The sequence below is a fragment of the Oncorhynchus keta genome, chromosome 25 (assembly GCF_023373465.1).
Source record: "Oncorhynchus keta strain PuntledgeMale-10-30-2019 chromosome 25, Oket_V2, whole genome shotgun sequence".
NCBI lineage: Eukaryota > Metazoa > Chordata > Actinopteri > Salmoniformes > Salmonidae > Oncorhynchus > Oncorhynchus keta.
In genome coordinates, this window is record NC_068445.1 from 1,944,945 (window position 1) to 1,962,897 (window position 17,953).

At 44.6% G+C, this 17,953-nt stretch overlaps 1 protein-coding gene across 5 annotated transcripts in view; it reads left to right on the forward strand.

Moving 5' to 3' along the window:
* LOC118358000 (glutamate receptor ionotropic, delta-2) overlaps positions 1 to 17,953 on the forward strand; it is a 543,733-nt gene that overhangs the window by 358,058 nt on the left and 167,722 nt on the right. For all 5 annotated transcript variants that reach the window (XR_004820395.1, XR_004820396.1, XM_035735345.2 and 2 more), the window contains 3 exons: positions 6,866 to 6,919; positions 9,634 to 9,807; positions 14,365 to 14,526. Coding sequence is in view for 3 of the 5 variants with exons in the window: in XM_035735345.2 (XP_035591238.1) it covers positions 6,866 to 6,919; positions 9,634 to 9,807; positions 14,365 to 14,526 (390 nt within the window). In the remaining 2 variants the exon portion in view is untranslated. The remainder of the gene's footprint in view (positions 1 to 6,865; positions 6,920 to 9,633; positions 9,808 to 14,364; positions 14,527 to 17,953) is intronic.

Sequence of the window (17,953 nt, forward strand, 5' to 3'; positions counted from 1 at the left end):
TGTGAGCTAAACGCTTAAAATGGAGGACTCTCACGCTCCAAAGAGAAGACATTTCACAACTCCATAAACCTGCTTGTTCTAAACAGTGCTAACAGTTCTAAACACAGTACTTAGTGAAAGAGCATGTGTTTTTCTGTGAGTTGAGTGACGCACAGGGATGTAGTGGTACTTCAACCTTATATAGCCCGTGGATAGAAGTGCCAGGGTTTAGCCCGTTGCACCAAATTGCTGTTTATTTGTTGGATATCATTCACCTACTCTCGTTGAAAGTAGTAATATCCTCTTTGATATGAAAGACTGCACTCCTAACATACAAAGCAGCTAAATTGCACCAACAATCAAAAACAACGCAAACCCAACATTGATGAACCCCCCCCCAAAAACATGTTTTTGATAAGATGTTGTGATGGTTATGATGTTTAGCGATGACATAAAGTAGGCAGGCGTCTTTGACCTGGAGAGAAAAGATCATAACAGATCTCTTGCTATTTATTTTTTTGGATATATCTGTTGTATGGTGGTCGTTGTTGTTCTACCCAGACTGCACAACACATTTCCTGATTGGGACAATAAATGGGTATTCTACATGCCAAAGCCTTCTAAAAATGGCTTTGAACATCTCCAGGAGTCTAGCTAGATTTAGCACTGTTTCCTTGGGTATGTGTCAGAGAGCATGGTGTAATTTACATTTGAATCATTTTGCAGACACAAATATCCAGAGCAACTTACAATAGTGAGTAGATACATTTTTGTGCTTTTTCCCCATAATGGTCCCCCATGGGAATCAAACCCACAACTCTGGCGTTGCAAGCACCATGCTCTACCAACTGAGCCACACGGGACCACTGATCAGCTCTATCTCCAGTCTGCTAGATGAATACGGGCTCTCAACTCTCTCCATTCTCTCACTGCCAGAGAGCAGACAGGTGGAACATATGAGATAATAACAATTATCAGAGCCATGCGAAAGCAGCTATTCCCAGCCCCCCCCAATGTAAATTCCCTCTGTGTTGAGTGTCCTTTCCAGTAGCCTATACTCATGGCATACAGCATGACTAATGGCAGAAGGATTCTCGTCTCACGCAAATGACATTGATCTGATGAATGGAAAAATAATAGAGAATAATCAGGTCGTTTTTGCGTGTGTGTCGTCGCTGTTGGCCTGATTGGAGGTGCACAGCACATTTTCCATGTGGGGACCAACTTGGCTGATAACCATCACATTAGGGCTTTGGCCTTAACAGATCACCACCGCTCAACTTCTGCCAAGGGGAATTCTTTATTGGTGGAGGAGAACTTGGTCGGAAAGGATTTAGCACTGTGCGTCTTATGTCAGAGCGACGGGATGGTGGATGAGGAGCTCTCCCATTGCTCTCACAGTGTAATCACAGCGTTTTAATCTGCAAGACACAGCGCCTTACCTGCAGCTAGCTGCCAGTCACATAAAAGAAACATCCCAGTGACTCAGTCACTCACTAAATCCCTTTGCTTTCCCAGCCAGAGCAAGACAAAGCAAGGCAAGGAAAACATCACTAGGTTCTTAATGAGAGCATCTAAACCACCCACGTGATGTGTTAACGTTGCGCTAGTTACTACCTGGCCGAGGTAATAAATCAGCTTACTTTTGCTTGGTTTCTTCCGACCGGAACGTTTTATTGGATGCGGCTCTGCTGTACCAACGTGTTGTTGTTCACTGCACCCAGGCTTTTTCTAGACCCTGCACACAGCTCCAAGCCTGCAAGCATCAGAAGGAGTGTCTCTGTGTCAACTCTGATGCCGCTGCCAGAATCGATAGCTCTCTCATTGGCCGGGGGGTTGAATCTGGTCTTCAATAGAATGTCCCAGCCCTAGTTGGAGGTGCTTGTTGGGGGCTTACTTTTGGTCCAGATTTCTTGTCAGTCATCAGTTGTGTGTTTTACAACCTTGAACTGGCGTGTTTGTTGGCAGCAGTAGTGCCAACTCCCAGAGGACTGCATCTTTCACTAGAATTCTGCCATTTCTGTAATGAGGCAAAAATATCTGCCCTTGGACAAGCTGGGGAGAGTAATAATGGTCCTGCTCGCGCACACCACACATACGCCTTCTCTCCCCGAGTCAGTGAAGCATAGCACCATCTGTGCACTGTGTGGGGAGCATGTTTCCTATACCGTTTCACACAAACACTTTGCTGGAAGTCAGAAGTATCTTATGAAAACATAGCAGGCAGTAAATGTGAAATTCGAGAGAGAGAGAGAGAGAGAGAGAGAGAGAGAGAGAGAGAGAGAGAGAGAGAGAGAGAGAGAGAGAGAGAGAGAGAGAGAGAGAGAGAGAGAGAGAGAGAGAGAGAGAGAGAGAGAGAGAGAGAGAGAGAGAGAGAGAGAGAGAGAGAGAGAGAGAGAGAGAGAGAGAGAGAGAGAGAGAGAGAGAGAGAGAGAGAGAGAGAGAGAGAGAGAGAGAGAGAGAGAGAGAGAGAGAGAGAGAGAGAGAGAGAGAGAGAGAGAGAGAGAGAGAGAGAGAGAGAGAGAGAGAGACCAGTTTCATCATGGCACTCACCATGATGACACTGACTTGGTTGTCACGGTTACCTTCTGGCAGAGTGACTCATGGACAAGGTGGAGAGAGGGAGATAGAGAGAGCATGAACAAGAAGTGGGAGTAAGAGAAATACTTTAATTATGTTAATATTGTAAATTAATCATTTCCAAGGTGCGCTTTGGCACTATGAACATTGTTACATCATGCCAATAAAGCTATTAGGATTGAATTAAAGGAGGGGGAGACGCAGAGCGAGACATAGAGAGGGAGGTAGAGGAATATTGTTTGAGGATATTATTAGAGGAATATATAGGGAGACTTTTATTTCCCTCACCAACTTTAAACATTTTTCTGCTGCTAACCGATCGCTGCAGCTGTACATAGTCCATCTATAAATAGCCCACCCAATCTATCTACCTCATCCCCATTCTGTTTTTATTTTATTTACTTTTCTGCTCTTTTGCACACCAGTATCTCTACTTGCACATCATCATCATCTGCTCTTTTATCCCTCCAGTGTTAATCTGCTAAATTGTTACTTTTTGCTCCTATGGCCTATTTATTGCCTTCCTTCTCATGCCTTTTGCACACACTGTGTTGTTGTCTGTGTCACACTGCTTTGCTTTATCTTGGCCAGGTCGCAGTTGCAAATGAGAACGTGTTCTCAACTAGCATACCTGGTTAAATAAAGGTGAAACAAAATCAAAATACAAATACAGAGAGAGGGGGAGACAGAGAGAGGGGGTGACAGAGAAAGAGGGAGAGAACAAATAGAGCGAGAGGAAGTTTGATAGAGGGAGACCGAGAGAAAGGCAGAGAGAGGGAGGGAGACAGCGAGCAAGTGAAGAAGAGAGAGGGGACAGACCAAGAGAGAGTGGAAAGCTCTCTGTCACTCTGTTGGCCTTAACCCACTGTCTCAGACATGTTTCAATTGACATATTGTTTTATGGGACTTGTCTCCAGTGTAATTATTAAGTTTTCCTCAGTCTTTGGGGAGATTAAAACACTATTAGCGCTCCACCGTCATACTCTCCAGCTGTTGTATTTGTTTATGACCAAAGTGTTTTATGACACCTCCGCTTTAGTCACCTACACAATTAGGTTTAATGACCTACAGTGCTGGCACGTTGAGCAGGAGAAACATGGGGTGCTGGAGACTTGTTGAAAAGAGGAAGGAAGAAATGTCACCTCCTTAGCTTTAGAGAGCAGTGCAAAGAGAGAGAGAGAGAGATTTTTGAGTGAACAGACTCACTCATACATCATTGAAAGGTTGGTCATGGCCACATCAACACCATCATCCCAGACAACCCTAGACCCACTCCAATTTGCACACCGCCCCAACAGATCCACAGATGACGCAATCTCTATTGCACCGAACGCAAGGCACCACAGAGGTAAGTGCATAAGGCCCAGTACACCACTGGGGCCAAGCTTCCTGCCATCCAGGACCTCTATACCAGGCGGTGTCAGAGGAAAGCCCTAAAAATTGCGAAAGACTCCAGCCACCCCAGTCATGCACTATTCTCTCTTCTACCGCATGGCAAGCAGTACCGGAGCACCAATTCTATATCCAAAAGGCTTCTTAACAGCTTCTACCACCAAGCCATAAGACTCCTGAACACCTCATCAAATGGCTACCCAGACTTTCTGAATTGTCCACCTCACCCCCATTTTTACACTGCTGCTACTCTGTTTATTATCTATGCATAGTCACTTTATCCTCTACCTACATGTACATATTACCTTAATTACCTCGACTAACCGGTGCCTCCGCACATTGACTGTGTACCAGTACCCCCTGTATGTAGCCTCGCTACTATTATTTTATTGTTGCTCCTTAATTCTTTTCTTTCAATTATATATATACTGTACATACATATTATTTTTTATTTTATTTTAGTAAAAACTTTCTTAACACTTTTTTTCTTAACTGCATTGTTGGTTAAGGGCTTGAAAGTAAGCATTTCACTGCAAGGTCTACACTTGTTCTATTCAGCATTTCACTGTGAGGTCTACTACACCTGTTCTATTCAGCATTTCACTGCGAGGTCTACACCTGTTCTATTCAGCATTTCACTGCGAGGTCTACACCTGTTCTATTCAGCATTTCACTGCGAGGTCTACACCTGTTCTATTCGGCATTTCACTGCGAGGTCTACACCTGTTCTATTCGGCATTTCACTGCGAGGTCTACACCTGTTCTATTCGGCACATTTGACAAATAACATTTGATTTGAGCACACAATGTTTGTGTGTGTGTGGAATTGCGTGTGTGTGTGTGTGTTTAAGTGCTCTCCCACCGCCGTCCACCCAAATTGCCGCCGCCCTGATCTTGCGTTGCAGCAGGTGCAATTTCCGTTCCCTAGAATTACACAAATGTTAGTGTTCACCCTTCACACTGTAACATTAGCTGCTCCACGATGCCGAAATATATTAACGTTAGCTAAGAGTTGGCATGTTTAAATATTTATGCATGTTTGCATAAAGTATTCATAGATTTTTTTTTTTGTTGCTGCCCAAAGAGTACTCCGTTTTTGATGAGAGACTAGAGCATTTCCATATTGCAAGGTAATCCCAGCAGCACAGTATTTGTGGCTAAATCCCAGGATGTACATAGGCTCTGGAAATGATGGAAACTAGACGGTAGAGAACTGTTTGTTGAATAGCTTGACAGCTTTCAGTTAGAGTCATCAGAAAGTGAACACGCACTGCGTAACAGTGTCATTCACTTCAAAAGAGTCCTATTTCAGAAGTGTCTTTCATTACACAGGTTGGTCCTGTGTGGCTCAGTTGGCAGAGCATGGCACTTGCAATGCCAAAGGTCGTGGGTTAGATTCCTGCTGGGTCCACACATACGAACCTATTTGCACACATGACTGTAAATTGCATTGAATAAATGTGGCTGCTAAATGCCATAAATTACTATTAGGTTATCGTCAGGTCATTTCAAAAATGAAAGTGGGATTTACAGGATACCCTGGGGCGGCAGGGTAGCCTAGTGGTTAGAGCTGACAAGGTACAAATCTGTCGTTCTGCCCCAGAACAGGCAGTTCCTAGGCCGTCATTGAAAATAAGAATTTGTTCTTAACTGACTTGTTAAAATAAAAATAAAGATAAAAAAAAGGGGCACCTATTGGTAGATGGGTGAAAATAAAATAAATCTGTGAATATCCCTTTGAGCATGGTGAAGTTATTAATCACACTTTGGATGCTGTATCAATACACCCAGTCACTACAAATATACAGGTATCCTTACTAACCTAGTTGCTGGAGAGGAAGGAAACCACTCAGGGATTTCACCATGAGGTTAAAGGTAACTTTAAAACAGTTACCGTACCTTCAGAAAGTATTCATGCCCGTTGACTTATTCCACATTTTGTTGTGTTAGTCTGAATTCAAAATGGATTACATTTATTCTTATTCATCTACACATAATAACCCATAATGACCAAGTGAAAACATGTTTTTAGAAACGTTTGCAAATATTTGCCCATTATTCTTTTCAAAATCCAAACTCGGTCAAATTGTTTGTTGATCATTGCTAAACAACCATTTTCAGGTCTTGCCATAGATTTCAAGCAGATTCAAGTCAAAACTGTAACTCGGCCACTCAGGAACGTCCACTGTCTTTTTGGTAAGCAACTACAGTGACGAAAGCTGATTTTGCCTGTGCTTAGTTTCTTTTCTATACTGAAAAACGTAAAGATTACAAGCATACCCATTCAATGATGCAGCTACCGCTATACTTGAAGAAATATGGAGAACGGTACTCAGTAATGTGTTGTGTTGGATTTTTCCCCAAACATAACACTTTTTCTTATCCAGGACAAACATTGAATTTGCCTTGCCGCATTATGTGCAGTATTACTTTAGTGTCTTGTTGCAAACAGGCTGCATGTGTTGGAATCCTTTTCCATTCTGTACAGGCTTCCTTCTTTTCACTCTGTCAATTAGATTCCTATTGTGGAGTAACTACAATGTCGTTGATCCATCCTCGGTTCCTCCGTCACGCTGTATCCCTTTAATCAAAGACTTGTACTGTGGGTTACAGGGATCACGTAACCTCTGTATATCCAAAAAAAACACCCTTTTAGACATTTACTTTCTTTGTTTCTACCGCGGCACCTAAGCCCTTTGATAACAAATTAGAGGTAGGGCACTTCTTAATCACTAAGAAGTACCTTTCAGAATCACCTTCGCCTCGAATTTGACCTGGTAAAGTGGCGCTGGCATCGCTTTACAATAAACAGACACACGGACAGATAGAGACACAAATACTGTAGACAAAGAATATGTGGTTGAATTCCTGAATATGTACTGACACATGTTATCTCTGTTGTTGTGCTGTGCAGGTTGTGGAGACGAACCTCGTGGCATTCGACTGCCACTGGATCATCATCAATGAGGTCAGTGCGGAGGCAGCCATGTTGTCTGCCACGGTAACACAGTAGGGGTACTGCAGAACACTGAGGGTGGGGGTGGGGGGGAGAAGCATGAATGCATACAAACATGCTCACAATCCAAATACTCCAAAATGCTCACAAACATACATGCTTTTACTGGTTTTCACATGTTACTGCTGGAACGTCGTTTGAATCCCACTTCTAGTAAAACATTTGTTTTCGTGTCGAAAGGACAGCAAGGGCCAGGTTTTCTCTGACTTTAATATGGATGAGGGCTTATGGTTGTAATAATTCTCCTTTATCTACAACTTACCACACTGACGTTTTTCGGAGGGAAAAGCGGAAGCATTCATAATTGATCGTTCCCCTTCTATATACAGTATGCATGTGGGGACGTGGGGTATGGCATGAAAACGAGCGTCTGGAACGCTCTGCCCTCTTCTCTTCCTCCATCCCTTTCTCCCTCTCTCCCTTGCTCCCCTGCTGTTTGGCTTGTTTCACGTGGTGGGGCGAATGAGGACAAACGCCAACGCGCTGATCCAAACTAATACTGACAAGTGTGAAAAAAAAGAATCCCACTTAAAGAGGAATTAAAATGGGGTCTGCCGATGACGGAGGGACATTTTTTCCTCTGATAAAGTTGAGGCAGGAGGGATTTAGGCTGCTGGGGGATGGGGAATGGTTTGGATGTAACTAGAGGGTGCGGCCCAATACTGTCCTTTCTCCTGAAATGTGCACTCATTCACAACTTCCCACAAACAGTGGATTGGTGGAGGCATGGGCTTGTGGGAGATTCCTATACCAGTCATTTCCTTTCGAATCAGTAAAGGGAAGTGAACAAGTGCACACTCTGGTAGGAAGGACAGATAGCACGTTGTTTTCAGTGAAACATCACAATACTTTCGATTTGGCTGCTGCGGGGCAAGAAGACCCCCAGCTCCGCTACAACCATTGACAACTTACGTGCCGTTTTCAAGGGATCGTTAAATAAATGTTAGAACTATTTGGTTTTAATATCATCACCTATTGGGCATAGTCGGAAATCAAATTATGTTTACCGGCCATGAAAGCAAGCAGTTACATTCTGTAGCACGCTGATGATCTAGCTGAATGTGCGCAATTGTTTTGCATGGAATAACTGCAAATATGTAGGTCTGACTATGATATTACAACCAAATTTATTGAACAATCCCTTGAACACAGCACACGGTTGTCAATGGTCTTAAGCGGAGCTGTGGGTCTCCTTGCCCGCAGCAGCCAAATTGAACGCTCTAACCTTATTGTGACGTTTTTATTGAAAACAACCGATTGAGCCACAGCCAGAGAGTCACATGTTTCATGGAAGGCCGGATCTTACCTTTCTAGGATAGCACTCTGGGTGTCGAAAGAGCCCAAATGTTTTTTACACCAACCTGAATCCTTGGATAGGGTAGGGATTCAAAGCTAAAGAACAATACAGTAAGACCAAACTATAACAGATTGATAGCATTACTTCAACAGACTGAACAGTGTAGGTAGTGGCATCAACTTGTTATTAAACATACTAGGTGACAATACAGTCCTGGACCTCCTGTGGATGTAATATTGCTGGTCTATGGAGAGATGAACCCGCCCTCCTATTTGACATGTGGAATTGTTAGGTCGCTCGTTGGTTATTACTGCACGGTCGGAACTAGAAGCACAAGCATTTCGCTACACTCGCATGAACATCTGCTGACCGTGTGTACGTGACCAATGGAGTTTGATTTGATTTGATTGTGCAAACGCCTTAGCATTTTGTCCACAAGTATTAGATGTCAAGTTAGATGACGTTCTACTTGCAATGTGGACTCCTCGGCACGGCTGATATGTCATGTAACCTAGACAGGGTAATTGTGAAGAAAGGAGCCTGGACCAATTCAGAACTGTCATTAAGCCCAGTCGTGTCCCAATCATTTACACGCACTGACATTCCGAGAGCTTTTAGTCCACCTGTCCACTGAAAGTCAAAGTAGTTGACGTTTTGTCAGTTAATGAGTTCCAGCACTTCCGAGGAGTGTGTGCTCTTGTTAACACCTCCCCGATAATGTTTATTTCCCTGCATGCTCGGGGCATGTCAATGCTTCTTTTGGTGGCAAGTTCTGCATTTGAGAACTTTTCAGAGCTTTGCGAGATAATCGCTTCTTACATTTTCCTTGGTGGAGTATTTTGGGCTGGCAGGTGTATAGTTGCGATCTGTTTGGATGTGGAGAATGGCCACCAGAGCAATGATATGAGCGGTGTGTGTTCCTAGGATGTGGTCACCATCGCCAATGTCATGCAGCTTGGTTGGATTTTGGAGCTACCTTCTGCTCTCATCAACTCATCAGACCCTGCTCCCCGTGCTCTGCGTGCCCAGAGCAAAACGGGGAGAGATGTTTTTGGGGCAAAACGTCGGCCTGCAGTACGTCTGCCTGTATGTGTGTGTGTGTGTGCGGTGGTGAAGAAGTGCAAATCTGCTAGGTTGTACAAATTCAAGGCTTGACACAGTAAAGCCTATTTTCTGTATCATAATGTATTGTAAAATTGTACTTTATTAATGGTGTCATTGTTATTTTTTGTCTGGTCTCATATACAGTATAATGCAATATAAGTTACAGGATGCCTTTTAGCATGGATGTTTATGTGACTTCTCTGGCAGGCTTGATTTATTTTGTGTGTCTGTCTGTGTTCATGTGTCTTCTTTTGTGCTCCTGCAGGAGATCTCGGACCAGGACGTCCAGGAGCTGGTTATGAAGTCTATCGGGCGTCTGACTCTGATCAGGCAGATCTTCCCCCTGCCCCAGAACACCAGCCAGCGCTGTGTCAAGCACAACCACCGCATCAACACCTCCCTCTGTGACCCCAAAGACCCCAAGGCTCAGACACTGGAGGTAACACACACACACCAAAGCTGTGTACCAAATGGAACCATAGTCCTTATATAGTGCATTACCTTTGACCAAAGCGATGGCACCAACATTGTTGCCACGTGCCCCAGGTTTGTGTTCTCCCTCCGACATCCTAATACATTTTTTGGAAAGTGGGCCCACATTTTGTCTGTATCAAACATCATAACTCATTACAATATTATCATGGAAATGTGGCATGTCATTTCTGTTGTTGTTTAAAAAAAATGTATTTTTTTTTTTACATTTGTCCCGGGGCAGCAATATGTGTATACAATTATTGTTGTACATCAAGCCCTCAAATACAGCAAAGGAAGGGAGGAAAAATAATTTGTTCCCCATTATCTTATTGTATGGCTAGTGTCAAACCACAATATGTAGTGTCATTAATATACCATTGATTTATGTGTGTATGTAGAGAAGCCTAGAGGGATAGATCTTGTGAAACGTAAAATGTAACAACCAAAGGCTTTGAGTAATGTATCTTGCGGTGACAGGTCAGTGAGGGTGAATGGTAGTGTTCCGGTGATGGAGATGTACAGCTTGTATGAAATGTTGAGAGACACTGTTCTTAGTCCAGTGAATTACTCCTGAAGGTGCACATTGTACCCACTGCTTCAGGTTATATCAGTGACACGTAGAGACTGTGCTTAGTAAGAGGCATAGAAGTAAGAGGCATATTATTATTTTTTTCGGTAAAAACTGACACATCAGACAGACCGATAAACCTTTCATACAGAAAGGCATGCAGGAAGGCAGGCTGGCTTGCTGTCTGACACAGACAGACAGACAAGCAGGCAGACTTGCAGACAGACAGTGTTGAGTGTGTTGTGAAGTGCTGAGGGGACAGACAGGGACAGACAGAGAGCAGGGGCAGTCAGTGGAGGACAGTGTGTGCCCGGTGCAGTGGTGAGTGGTGCATTTAGGCCTGTTTTGTCTGTCAGTGTGGAGCTGGAGCAGCTCAGCGGTCAGAAGAGTGGCCCAGAAGAAGCCCAATTTCACACTGCGCTGGAGCGCATCATCTGGGTCTGCCTGACCACTCTTTCTCCCCCTTCACACACACACACACACACACACACACACACACACACACACACACACACACACACACACACACACACACACACACACACACACACACACACACACACACACACACACACACACAGTCTTGTATAACTAACCTTGTGGGGACACACAATTCAGTCCCATTCAAAATGCTATTTTCAAAATACTAACCCTAAACCTAACCCTTATCCTAACCTTAACCTGAAAACCTAACCTAACTTTAACCTTAACCCTAACCCTAACCCTAGTTCCTAACCCTAAACCTGATTCTAACCCTAACACTAATTCTAACCTAACCTTAACCTTAAACCCCTTAAACACAAAATTCCAGTAGGTCAAATTATTATTATAATTTTTTATTCTGGGGAGTTCTGGTGCACTCACGCACACACACTCACACACACTCACGCACACACACTCACGCACACACACTCACACACACACACTCACACACACTCGCACACACACTCACGCACACTCACACACACACACACACACTCACACACACTCACGCACACACACTCACACACACACACTCACACACACTCGCACACACACTCACGCACACACACTCACGCACACACACTCCTTGCCCCCTTCTGGATTGCAGCCACTGCCGCTCCTCACGCTCCCAGAATTTACATGACCACCAGATGTTGGCCTTTAACTCAGCTTTGTCCCCCCCCTAACTAGATACCTCCCCAGCGCACACACACACACACACACACACACACACACACACACACACACACACACACACAGAAAACACACACACACACAGAAAACACACACACACACACACACACACACACACACACACACACACACACACAATAATTGTTTAGCTCCAGTGCATCCACTCTGGCATTCTAGCTACCCAGGCCAAACCAACCCTCCCTGGCCCCCCTCCCTCGACCCACCATTAATTTCACACAAGTCAAATGCTCATTTTTCCCGCTGTAGCTGAAAACACAGACGGCCAGGAATAACAATAGTGTTTCTTCAGAGTCAAGAGGATTCACTGTCATGCTTTTTTCCCCTCTCTCTTCGGGTTGTTGCTCTTTTTATTCTGTCTGTGGACCAGTCCCTATGGAGCAGTTAGGGCACTGGGAGCTTTGTCATTTGTCTGAATACATAGTGCTCAGGCAGTTCATTTTGGCCATTTTCTAGAGCATTTACCTTGAAGCTGCAGACTAAGAATCCTTTGTCACAACCCAGTACAAACACATCCTGATCCCTCATTACTAGTGTTTTTTGCTTTGGAATGGAGAGAACAGCAAAGAAAAATACACGCTTACAAAGTTCCAGTCATTTTGTACGAGTCATTTTGTGTGTTTTCATCCAGCGCCCCACTCAATGTAATTGGTATTGTCTGTTCCGTGTGTGTGTGTGCGCAAGTGCAGTTGTCTGTGTGTGCATGTGCGTATGTGCACAATTGTGCCTACGTGTGTGTGATGAATGGAACTAAAGCGCCATCCACCCACCATGCATAGGTTTAAATTATCGGAACATTTTCTCTGCGAATATCCGCAGCATTTAAACCATTATTCCTAATCATTATTATTATTAATGATGTGGTTGGAAGCAACAGTACAATCACCCAGCATACTAAAACAGGAGTTGTGTTTTGAATGGGAGCCTGCCTGCATCCCAAATTGCACCATTTTACCTATAAAGTGCACTACTTTTGACCTAGGCCCATAAGGGAACCCATTGGGCTCTGGTCAAAAGGGCAGAGGAAAGGAAGGAAGGAAACAGCAACATAAAGTGTCTTAATTTGGCTTTGGGTCACCACAAGCCAGAACAGCTTCTATGCACGTTGGCATAGATTCTACTAGTGTCTGGAACTCTATTGGATGGATGCGAGACCGTTCTTCCACAAGAAATTAGTTGTTGATGTTGGTGGAAAACATGTGCTGCTCAGGTGCTGCTTTAATTGAGTTGAGACCAGAATGCCATGACATATGGTTTACATCATTTACACGCTCATGAAACCATTCAGTAACCACTTGTCCCTTGTGGACGGGGGCATTGTTATCCTATGAAGACATAGCCATGGGAGCTAAAATAATGGATTTTTATACATGACCCTAAGCATGATGCGATGGTAATTGCTTAATTAACTCCGGCACCACACCTGTGTGGAAGCACCTGCTTTCAATATACTTTATATCCCTCATTTACTCAAGTGTTTCCGTTACCTGTAGTGCACTATGGAGAGAATAGGATGCCATTTGGGTTGCAAAACCTGTCATAGCACTGATGCATTGTTGACCTTTCTCTGCTGTAAAAGCCTATGTCAGGGAGATGCCACGCTCGTTCCTCATCCCCAGTGGGGCGCTGGAACACCGGGGCACTCAATATTGTGTCAAGTGTGCCGGAGCGTTGCAGGCTAATAAACAACGGCAAATCTAATGGCCACTCTCTACTCTATTTATTACATTCTCATTAAAATGGAGACAACACTCCTGCTAAATCACAGCGCAATCAATCAGGGCCCGAATTTACTCTCCTCTCTCTCTCTCTCCCCATGCGTCTTTGTGTGTGCCAAATAGCATCCTATTCCCCAGTGCACTGCTTTTGTGTGGGGCCCTCGAAAGTAGTGCACTATATAGGGAATAAGGTGTCATCATTCTTAACCTTTAAAAGGATGCATGTGGCGCGATTTGCGTTGTGGAGATTTTAAAGGCTGAGCTTAGACAAAGCCAATGGGAAATGTTAAAGCTGCTTGAATCATTCTGGGGCCTTTTCCATTTACCCGGGAAACGGGAGCAGTCTGGATGTGTAACTCAAACAGTAGTTAGAGGGGACGTTTTCCGAGGACATCAGAGATGTCGCTACAAATGACAGGTGTTAGGTGTTGTTTCTTTACAGATGATCAAAGAACTGTTGAAATGATGCGAGCGCACCCATCAATTTTCTTTCAAATGATGCCAGCCGAGGCTGCCTGCTCCTTATGATCACTGCATGTTTCACTGCCAGCCGTCACAGCAGCTTTCAGAAGGGTGCGGAGCTTACTTAGCCTGCATCCGAAACTGCACTCTATTCCCTGTATAGTGCACTACTTTTGACCAGGGCTCATAGGGCTCTGGTCAGAGGTAATGCACTTTACAGGGAATAGGGTGTCATTTGAATCAAAAGCCTTTGGGTTTCTACGCCGAGGAACATGAATATACACATCATCTTAGTTTCACTTACTGCAATACCACTAGATACGTCTGCTGTGAATTTCTCTTTCCAGTTCCCATTTTTCTTCCTTCACCGCTCTGACTACCACTTTTCTTTTGTTCCACTGGTAATAACTTCTAATAATAAACTCCTTTTCCTGTCGTATTTTTCTCCCTTTCTCCCTCTTTCTGTCTTTCATGTTTCGTCTCACCCTGCTCTTCGTCTGCGTCTTAATCTTCCATTCTCTTCCCTTATTTTGTCTCACTTCCTCTTCCTCTGTCCTCCCCCCCTCTCTTTTGTTGCAAGATAACCAACCGCTACATCTACGACACGGTGCTGCTATTGGCCAACACCTTCCACAGGAAACTGGAGGACAGGAAGTGGCACAGCATGGCCAGCCTCACCTGCATCCGCAAGAACTCCAAGCCCTGGCAAGGCGGGCGCCCCATGCTAGACAACGTCAAAAAGGTACTGGTCCATATAGGGCAGGTCAATTCAAAACCTGGACCTCAAAGCCAGTTCCACTGCTGATTTTCATTATTCCCTTCGAATCAAGGACTGATTTATCCCTGGGAATCAAGGTGGGTGCATTTACTTATCAGGTAGAGCAGAAAAACAGCAGGACTCCGGACCTTCTTAGGTTATTCTTAGGGACAGGCATTTTTCTTGAATACAACAAAGGCTGTCAGGTCACGATGAGGTTATGACAAACTCCTACTTCTGGCTTATTCCATATACTGTACATCATATTATGTACATCCATAGGATACATTAAATATAAGCATGAGATTGTATTTCCATGTCCTGTATAATGCTTGGAGTGAGGGATGGGGAAAATGTTGTTACCGAAGTTCTACCAAAACATTGACTGTAGTACTCACTCTGGAAAAACATTAGACCACTGCTACTCAACATTTCGAAATGCCTACAAGGCCCTCCCCCACCCTCCCATCGGCAAATCTGATCATGGCTCCATTTTGCTTCTCCCTTCCTATAGACAGAAACTCAAACAGGAAGTACCAGTGCTAAGGTCTATTCAATGCTGGTCTGACCAATCGGAATCCATGCTTCAAGATGGTTTTGATCACGCGGACTGGGATATGTTCCAGGTAGCCTCTGAGAATAACATTGATGAATACACAGATACAGTGACTAAGTTCATCGGGAGGTGTATAGGAGATGTTGTACCCACTGTGACTATTAAAACCTACCCAAACCAGAAACCGTGGATAGATGGAAACATCCGCACAAAACTGAAAGCGCGAGCCACTGCATTTAACCATGGCAAGGTGACTGGGAATATGGTTGAATACAAACAGTGTAGTTATTCCCTCCGTAAGGCAATCAAACAGGCATAAATTCAGCGGCTCAGACACAAGACGTACAGTAACTGAACTAAATCACCCCGTAGCACTCACTTCTGTCATCATAAAGTGTTTTGAGTGGCTAGTTAAGAATCATATCACCTCTACCTTATCTGACACCCTAGACCAGGGGTGGGCAATTCCAGTCCTTGAGGGTTTTGCCTCAGCCCCAGCTAACACACCTGACTCCAATAATCACCTAATCATGATCTTCAGTTTGGAATGCAATTTGATTAATCAGCTGTGTTTGCTAGGGATGGAGAAAAGTGTGACACCAATCAGGCCCTCGAGGACTGGAGTTGCCCACCCCTTCCCTAGACCCACTTCAATTTGCTTACCGTCCCAATGGATCCATAGACAATATAATCGCCATTGCACTGCACACTGCCCTATCCCATCTGGACAAGAGGAATACCTATGTCAGAATGCTGTTCATTGACTATAGCTAAGCATTCAACCCCATAGTCCACTCTAACCTCATCATTAAGCTGGGAGCCCCGAGTCTGAACCACGCCCTATGCAACTTCCTGGCAGGCCGCCCCCAGGTGGCGAAGGTAGGAAACAACACCTCCACTTTGCTGATCCTTAACACAGGGGCCCCACAAGGGTGAGTGCTCAGCCCTCTCCTGTACTTCCTGTTCACCCATGACTGCGTGGCCTGCAACCGCAGGGCTCTCCAGATGGTGGTGTTGCCTGCCCAACGCATCACCGGGGGCAAACTACCTGCCCTCCAGGACACCTACAGCACCTGGTGTCACAGGAAGGCCAAAAAGATCATCAAGGACATCAACCACCTGAGCCACGTCCTGTTCACCCCGCTATCATCCAGAAGACTCGGCCAGTACAGGTGCATCAAAACTGGGACCGAGAGACTTCCACAAGGTTACGCAACCCTGCACCTTAGAGGCTGCTGCCCTACATAGACTTGGAATCACTGGCCACTTTAATAATGGAACACTAGTCACTTTAATAATGTTTGCATACTGCTTTACTCATCTCATATGTTTATACTGTATTTTATATTGTAGTCAATGCCACACCCACATTGCTCATGCTAATATTTATATATTTCTTAATTCCATTTGTTTACCTTAGATTTGTGTGCATTATTGTGAATTGTTAGATACTACTGCACTGGAGCTAGGAACACAAGCATTTCGCTACACCCACAATATCATCTTCTAAATATGTGTATGTGACCAATACAATTTTATATGATTTGATTGGACAATGTGATAGCAATGTTGATAAATCTGTGTAAAGAATATGTCAAGCAAGAGTGGCATGGACCTTGTCCCAAATGACACCCTATTCCCTATGTAGCCCTATGGGTCATGGTCAAAAGCAGTGCACTACGTAGGGAAAGGGTGCCATTTGGAACACGACTATGTTAAGCTGTGCTCTGTCTTTGCGCTACCTGACAAGGTGCAATGCTGCTATAGATCATATGCACACTACATTATGTGAAAGACAATTGACAGACAAGGGATAGCCCTTCAATGTTGGAACTCATCTCTTCTTCCTCCACTTTTCTCTCAGAGGAGACCTTTGAAATGGATAGGGAGACACTGTAGGGGCGCTGTCATGGGCATTGAATAATACCCTGTTGGGGTTGTTGTTGCCGTGTTGGTGGTGACATTGTGCTCTCCAGAGCTGCTGTGTTGGTGCAGGAGGCTAGGATGGGATGTTATCACCTTCTCCATCCCTGTGGCCTTTGCTCCTGGGGGGTGTACTGTACCTGTCGACATGTGTCTGCACAAACAAATGGGCATGCACGTGCCCACACACACACAGTACACTCTCTCACACATTCACACACACACACACACACACAAACAGTGGCGTCCTCACACCCTGCCCTCTGCCATGAGCTGCGTGAGCATTCAGTGAAAGTGACACCGGCCCTGCTATAGGGATGGTGAGCCTGCAAAAGCCAAGTCCCATTGATTCAGTCCCTCTCCATCCAGCCCTGGGACTCTGTGTTTGTGTGAGGTGTTCTCTCCTCCAGTTTTTAATTGTAATAACTGTGTATAGGTGATGTTAATGTGGCGTGAACCTTGTTATTGTACTGTAAGCCAGCGATGTAATGGACCCATTTTTCATTCCCTAGGGTGTCCTCACTGGATCACTGTTCTACAGCTTTATTAGGGGAACTGGCTGTTTATTGGCTTTTCAATGCCTGCGTTAAGGTGAACTCGTCTGGATACTGCTCATCAGCTCTCATAATTGGCCAGCTAATTAGTCCTGTCAGCTCGGTATTCGTGCAATACATTCACAACAATTATCTTTGTGGTAATTGCACCTGCTGTGTAATTGCACCTGCTGTAGAGGACGATGTGCCAGGCAGGCGGTAAAGAGAGAGTGGAGGGAGTGGGGGGTTGAGGGGGGTCTCTGCACTCGTTTGTGATGTTGGAGAGATGAAAGGCATGGTGTTGCGCTTTGTTTGTGGCAGCCAAGGCCCTCTCTGGCGAAAAGGGGTTTGTAAAGCCAGCTCTCGTTTTGCAAATGAGACCCCAATAAGAGTAGACTAC